This window comes from Mandrillus leucophaeus, unplaced genomic scaffold (genome assembly GCF_000951045.1).
Source record: "Mandrillus leucophaeus isolate KB7577 unplaced genomic scaffold, Mleu.le_1.0 Scaffold257, whole genome shotgun sequence".
NCBI lineage: Eukaryota > Metazoa > Chordata > Mammalia > Primates > Cercopithecidae > Mandrillus > Mandrillus leucophaeus.
In genome coordinates this window covers 490,719-498,746 of record NW_012102665.1, presented here as the reverse complement: position 1 = coordinate 498,746, position 8,028 = coordinate 490,719, and the positions used below count along the sequence as shown (strand labels likewise).

The 8,028-nt window shown below is 40.3% G+C and overlaps 1 protein-coding gene across 1 annotated transcript in view; it reads right to left on the bottom strand.

The window, feature by feature from the left end:
- Window positions 1–8,028, bottom strand: part of RALBP1 (ralA binding protein 1) — a 74,741-nt gene that overhangs the window by 13,397 nt on the left and 53,316 nt on the right. Inside the window, exons 5-7 of the mRNA XM_011983916.1 lie at window positions 6,953–7,302; window positions 4,779–4,940; window positions 3,718–3,849 (exon numbers count right to left, since the gene is read on the bottom strand). Coding sequence (XP_011839306.1) covers window positions 3,718–3,849; window positions 4,779–4,940; window positions 6,953–7,302 — 644 coding nt within the window. The remainder of the gene's footprint in view (window positions 1–3,717; window positions 3,850–4,778; window positions 4,941–6,952; window positions 7,303–8,028) is intronic.

Here is an 8,028-nt window from a genome sequence, read left to right as displayed (position 1 = left end):
TGCATGTGCTTATTTGTCATCTATATATGATCTTTGGTAAAGTATTTGTTCAAATTTTTGCCTTTTAAAAATTGGTTGCTTTCTTATTAAACTGTAAACATCTTTAAAAAAAAAAAATTCAAATCCTTTATCAGACACAAGCTTTTTGCAAATATTTTGTCACAGCTTCTGGCTTGGATATTTATTTTCTTAATACCTTTTGAAGATCATGTTTTTAAATTTTAGATGAAATTCAATTTATCAAATTTTTCTTTTATAGTTTATAATAGGTTTTGTGTCCTATTTAGGGAATTACTGCCTAAGCCAAGGTCAGTAAGATCTTTTCCTGTTTTTTTTTTCTTCTGGAAGCTTTTTTAGTGTTAGTTTATGATTCATTTCAAGCTATTTTTTGCATGTGTTGTATGGGTAAAGTTTTTCTTTTCTTTGCATCTGTTCCGGTGCTCTTTGTTGAAAAGAATATCCCTTCTCCACTGAATTATTTTAGTATCTTCATTAAAAAGTAATTGCCCATATATGTGTAGGTCGACTTCTGAACTTTCTATTCTGTATGTGTATCTGTATCCAATACCTATGGTCTCAATTAACTGCAGCTTTGTAGCAAGTCTCGAAATCAGGTAGTATGAGTCCTCCAATCTTCCAGTTATGTTCTTCTTCAAAACTGTTTACCTATTCTAGGTCATTTGTATTTCCACATACATTTTAGAAGAGCTTATTCATTTTCACAAATACCATCTGTCTGGATTTTGATTGGGACTGGACCCACGGATCAATTTGGGAAAACCTAACATCTTAACAATATTGAATCTTCTGTTCCACATGCATGATGTCTCTCTCCATTTATTTAGGTTTTTTTTTTTTTTTTTTAGGTTTAATATCCAATTGTGCATTTCTAATATATAGATATACAGTAGACATTTGTGTTTCTGATCTTGTAACCTACAACCTTGCTAAACTCACTGATTAGTTCTTTTTCTGTAGATTCCTTAGGATTTTATATGTAGATAATTGTTGGGGATAGGCCCCCACAATCTGGCCATAAACTGGCCCCAAAACTGGCCATAAACAAAATCTCTGCGGCACTGTGACAGTTCGTAAGGGACACGATGCCCTCGCTGAAGGTTGTGGGTTTACTGGAATGAGGGCAAGGAACACCTGGCCCACCCAGGGTGGAAAATCGCTTAAAGGTGTTCCTGAACCACAAACAATAGCATGAGTGATCTGTGCCTTAAGAACATGCTCCTGCTGCAGGTAACTAGCCAGAGCCCATCCCTTTACTTCGGACCATCCCTTTATTTCCCATAAGGAATACTTTTAGTTAATCTATAATCTATAGAAACAATGCTTATCACTGGCTTGCTGTCAATAAATACGTGGGTAAATCTCTGTTCGAGGCTCTCAGCTCTGAAGGCTGTGAGACCCCTGATTTCCCACTCCACACCTCTATATTTCTACATGTCTTTAATTCCTCTAGTGCCGCTGGGTTAGGGTCTCCCTGACTGAGCTGGTCTCGGCAGATAACCATGTTATCCAAGAATAAAAATTTATTTCTCTCCAATATGCATGTCTTTTTTCTTGCTTTACTGCACTGGCTAGAACATCCAGTACGATGCTGAATAGAGGTGGTAAGAGCAGAAATCCCTGCAGTGTACACCAATCTTAGGGTAAGCATTTAGTCTTTCACTATTAAGTATGATAACTGTAGATTCTTTGTAGATGTACTTCATCAGGATGAGAAAGTTATCTGCTGGGAGTTTTATCATAAGTACTGAATTCTACCAAATCTTTTTCTGCATCTACTGATACGATGTTGTGGGTTTTTCTTGTTTTTAGTCTGTTAATATAAGTAACTTCTTTCTTTAAAAGTCATTTGTTCCTCAAAGTTGAAATCTGGGAAAATCTAACATCTTAACGACATTGAATCTTCTGTACCACATGCATGATTTATCTCTCCATTTATTTAGGTCTCTTTTTTTTTTTAGTTTCAATATCTAATTGTGCATTGCTAATACATAAAAATACATTAGACTTTTGTGGAATCTTTTGTGCACTTTGTGAATTAATGAGCTGGCGTGAAAACACAGCATCGGGAAAATCGGTAAAGCAAAGTTAATCCATCCCTTCTTATATTGGCTCTGGCTGCTATATCATAATTCCTTTATCTAAGCGAGATGTAGAAGCAAGATAAACAAAAGCCAAACCTCCATCAGCCGTGTCCTAGGTCAGTCAGGGGACTCTTCATTTAAAGGCTGACTGGCAATGCCGTATGATTAACAATTACAATTTGCCCCTGAAGCCTGAGTGGTCCGTCTCTAATACCTGATTCTAGGCTGAGACATGAAGGGAAATTTTTAACAGCAACAACAACAACAAAAAACAGGTAAAGGAAGCAAGAGACAGATAACCTGGTGAGCTAGGGAAAAGAAGGAAAATACGCAGAGGGCCTTCGCTAGATTACATACCCCGGAGTGCCGTGGAAAAGTTCCACGAATGCGCCCGTCTCACAAAGCTATCCTCCACATGAATACAAATCTCTAACCTCAAAGAAACAGAAGGACTCAGGTTGCCTTTGTCTTTTTAACACAACCACAACAGAGACCTACTATCATGTCCCCCAATTCAGGCAAGGGCTAACTAATGATCCTTGGATGTGCTGTTTAGATGCTGCAGTGGATCTGCAATGTGGATTTTAAGGTGATCCAGAGATCTGGGATTTTACTGTTGCTGTGGCTGGTCCACTCACAGTCCCAGAACCAAGCAACGCACACTAAACAAGAGGGAACTCAAAAGTCTGACTGGCGTACCCTAAACTCATCAGGTACTGCCATGCCCCTCTTCTTATTATTACATAAATAGAATCTCTCCTGATCTTCAGGACCTTCCAGGCAACCCTCATCACTACATTTCCAAAGAGCTAATACTAAATGCCTCAAATTCCAGCACTCCCCGAAGGTGTGTCACCATCCAGCCTGCTTCTCATCTGCAGAAAGCCCTGTTTACAGGTATAACCAAGCAGGAAATGACAAATTTTTTAGTAAATTCATTTTTAATTAAAACAAAACTTTCTAGGCCAGGCATGGTGGCTTATGCCTATAATCCCAGCACGTTGGGAGGTGGGAGGACTGCTTGAGCCCAGAAGTTTGAGACCAGCCTGGGCAACATAACAAGACCCCATTTCTACAAGCAATAAAAAATCAGCTGAGCATGGTGGCACACACCTGCAGGCCCACCTACTCAGTACTCAGAAAGCTGAGGTAGGAGGATCCCTTGAGCCCAGGAGGTCGAGGCTACAGTGAACCATTATCATGCCATTGCACTCCAGCCTGGGTGACAGAGCGAGATCCTGTCTCAAAAAAAATTAAAAAACGTTCTAGATTACATTGAAACATGTGACTGACACCAGGCTGCAATATCAATAATACAGGACTAGAAACATTTTAGTGAATAAATTTCCCACCAGAGAAGTTCACTTCAAGTGACATTATCTATAATATTCTTAAAAGAAAGAACTTGGGCTGGGCGTGGTGGCTCATGTCTGTAATCCCAGCACTTTGGGGGAGGCCGAGGTGGGAAGATTACTTGAGGCCAAGAGTTTGAGACCAGCCTGGTCACTATCAAAAGAAAAAGGAAAGAAAGAAAACACTTCAAAGAGCACATAAAGGATATAAAAGACTCCAACACGTTCTATTATAAACATTAGGTATCAAACTAGTAACCCACCTGTCTTTTAGCTTCTCTGAGTTTTCTTTTGAGGGCTGTCAAAATTCTTTGTACTTCCCATAATCTTTCTTCTTTAGACAAATCCTTTATCCCGCCCTGCAGATCTCGATGTAAACAATTCAAAAGAAACTCCTAGAAAGCAATGCCACACACTAAGTTGCATTCCATATCCTCTTATCTTAAACTAACAACACATGCAATTTCTAAAGATGAAGAATCAACTATTTTTCAATTATCCTTTATTTCATTAGAGTAAAATAATGGCACTGATATGATTGAAAAATCATTCTTATTGTTTTGCCAATGAATTATTCGCTAATTTGTATTGGTTCAATAATACTTAATGAACATCCCCATCTCCAATGTCATCATCATTAACTAGTAAGAACTGGGAGCTCACGGCAGACACCAGGGAGGAAAAGCAAGCAGGGGTTTGATAAAGTGCATGCAAATAAATAATCAAATGTAATTAGCTTTCTTATTTAGTCTTGATTACACACACCCACACAAACACGGCATGGTTACTTCCATCAAAATAGCATAGTAAAAACGCCCAGGATTTGGGCTCAACTCTTGGGTCTATAATAAATAATCATGTTACTTAACTTCCCCAATTTTAATATTCTTATCTATAAAATATGGCTGATGACAGCAACCTTGTCCAGAAAAAGCAAACATTTTTAGACTATTTACAGCGTGCCTGGCCTGTTTCATGTATTGTCTCATTTGTGGCAAAATCTTCACACCAATCCTTTAAGAGGGCCCATTTTAAAGCAAGAACACCAGCGCTTAAGGTGGTTAAGAATTCGCCTAAAATCAGTTATAACTGAGAGCAGAGCAAGAATTTAAAGCCAGGTCTTTTGATTCCAAAAACTATGCTCTTTCCACCATGGTATTCCGACTTATTCAGCATGAAACAGTACCAGATGGGAATTTTTGCCTTCAGTGTGCCTCACATAGCTCCAGACACACAGAAAGTGCTCAGGAAACAAGAGCCCATCACCACTGGACTCCACAATGGCCAATGCAGACGCAGGCTGTGGCAGGCAGGGTGCACACACCTGTCTCCTGATCTCCTCCTTGATGCCCGCCTGGGTCTCCGGCAGTGTGGGCATCGTGGCCATGTTAGACCATCGCAGAGGTTTCGTCACTTGCTTTAGTACCACATTTCCAAAGAGTTCTTGCACATGTGTGAAAAACACATACAGGACTCGATTGCTGATCTAAGAAAAAAAGATTTACAAGAAAACCATTAAAATTATCATTCTATTTCAGTTATTTGTGTCTAACAATATATCCTTTAATCCGGGACACATAAAGAAAATTCTACCCAGTACTGACAACACAGTCTTTGCTAGTTAATGGTCAATTTAAGAAGAAAACTCATAAAATATAAGTTAAATCATGTATTCAAGCACCAGAAAGAATTGAAGGGGAAAAAAAAAAACAAGAAAAGGATAGAGAAGCTGATGCCCATCCATTTTTTTTCCTCTATCACTACAATATTAACTGATTAAAACACCTTATTTTTTTTGAGTATTGTTTTGTTTTTTTGTTTTGTGTTTTGAGATGGAGTCTCACTCTGTAGCCCAGGCTAGAGTGCTGTGGCACAATCTCAGCTCACTGCAACCTCCACCTCACGGGTTCAAGCGATTTTCCTGCCTCAGCCTCTCTAGTAAGCTGGGATTACAGGTGTGTGCCACCACGCCTGGCTGATTTTTTTGTATTTTCAGTAGAGATGGGGTTTCACCATGTTGGCCAGGCTGGTCTCGAACTGCTGACCTCAAATGATCCACCCACCTCAGCTTCCCAAAGTGCTGCGATTACAGGCATGAGCCACCACGCCCAGCTAAAACATCTTATGTTCTTTATTTTCAACTTACTTTGAGATATTTTAACAGCTACAATGGGCTGAATGAGGACCGTGAGGGAAGTGAGAGCACCACAGCAGTAAAACTGGGTTGAGGTTGAAAACCCTCACTCCCGAAACACATACCTGGACACAGCCAGCATTTAAGTGTGGATGTTCACATGCCAGGAGACCAGGGCATTAGGCTGGCTGAAAAGCTACCACAAGAAATTACTTCCTACCTAAAACTTACTCTTACAACACACTTGACTCCTCTATGATACAACCATCTCATATTATAGTAATATTAAGTATCAATGTAGTATTTACCAGATCCTGAAATCCTAATATGAATGATCAAACTAAAATCTGAGAAACATTTTGCTTTCAAAGTGCAACCAATGAATAACAGAAGAATCTTTAGTTTTTAGAGATAGAATTTTGCTCTGTCACCCAGAGAGGAGTATAGTGGGATGATCATAGCTCACTGCTGGGCTCAAGCAATCCTCCTACCTCAGTCTCCCAAGTAACTGGGACTACACATACATGCTACCACACCCAGCTAATTTTTTATTTTTTTGTAGAGACGGGGTCTTGCTATGTTGCGTAGGCTGCACTCCTGGCCTCTAGCTATCCTCCTGCCATAGCCTCCTGAAGTGCTCGCATTAAAGGTGTGAGCCACTGCCTGACTGAAAGACTCTTTAGTAAATGAAAACACACTCTAATAATAGTGATAGTGATTTACGGTGACTCAGACTACTGGCCAAAAACAGGGCTTAAGATAATAAATATAACTTATCATCTCCCTTTTTATTGGCCTGAGTAAAATATCATTAACTCTAATTAAAAGAAAACATATACTCTATGACAGCACCAACTGAGCAGCAATAAAGGAAAGCCAAGTATGTATGTCGTAAAAAGATACCAATTAACACACTGAAATCCTCAGGCTACATCTTCAACCAAACGAATTAATGTTAGGTCCCTTTGTGCCTGAGTTTGATGTGTGTCTGTGATATAATGAAGCAATAACGCTACTGATGAAATAACTGGCATCTCTAAAATTCTACACATGAACTCTGTAACTGTAGATGCCATGGGCTCCTCCTCCACTAATGAAGGATCCTTGTCATCAGACCTTGTTTATAAACCCACATCAAAGCCTGTGCCACATTCAGATTACATCACTACAAGCTAAAGGGCAAGTATATTCATTATCTTATACACCGACACTGTCCAAACTATGAAAGGAAAAGACCTGTATTCAAGCTAATCCATCACCTGTCTTCTCAGGTTCACTGCTTTACCTGTGACTGAGCAATAGAAAATTACCCCAGTCCCCCAGTGTCAGGACCAGAGGGTATGCATGTAGAGAAGACCATGTACCTGCACGGTTGGGCTGAGCACTATAGAAATGTTCTGTATATTCATTTTTGTTTCCAGTTCCTTTGCGATGACATGGTCCATGTGCACAATGAGCCAAGAAATCAGAAGATAGTTACATTCTGGCAGTTCTTTGAGTAAACGCTGGAATTCCTGCACTTTCTCAGTCTCCGTGGTCCTCCCACAAGCCTCTTCAAATCTGGGCATAAGCTCTTTGGTAAGCAAATTCTCTGGAAGGTCTCGCAAATACTGCTTCAGCAAACTGGCTACAGTGTTAGGCTCATATTCTTCCAAGTTTGTAGACTCCTCCCGGTCATAGGCTGCTTTTAGCTCATCCACCTTTGATTTAATTCCTTAAAACATTCAAATTCAGAAGAGAGAAGATACGGAGAAAAGAAAATCAAACATACAAGCTTTCTTTACCATTACACCCACCCTTGCTAGGCAGATCTGCAGATCTGAGAACAGCAACCTGACCAATAACAAACCTCTTGTTATGAAATATTTATCTGCCCAAAGGTCATACAATTTCTCTGTAAACACCAACATGTAAGACTACACTGGCTGGGCACAGTGGGTCACACCTGTAATCCCAGCACTTTGGAAGGCTGAGGCAGGCAGATCACTTGAGCCCAGGAGTTCGAGACTAGCTGGACAACACGGTCAAAACCCGTCTCTACAAAAAATACAAAAATTAGCCGTGCACGGTGACGTGCACCTGTAGTCCAAGTTCTGTGGGAGGCTGGGTTGGGATGAACAATTGAGCCTGGGAGGTTGAGGCTGCAGTGAGCCGTAACTGCACCACTGTATTCCAGCCTGGGCAACAGAGTAAGACACTGTCTCAAAAAATTAAAAAAGTAATCAAAAATAGGCCAGGCGCTGTGGATCACACCTGTAATCCCAGCACTTTGGGAGGCCAAGGCAGGAGGATTACTTGAGGTCAGGAGTCCAAGACCAGCCTGGCTAACATGGTGAAACCCTGTCTCTACTAAAAATATAAAAATTAGCCAGGCGTGGTGGTGGGCGCCTGTAGTCCCAGCTATTTGGGAGGCTGAGGCAGGAGAATCACTTGAACCTGG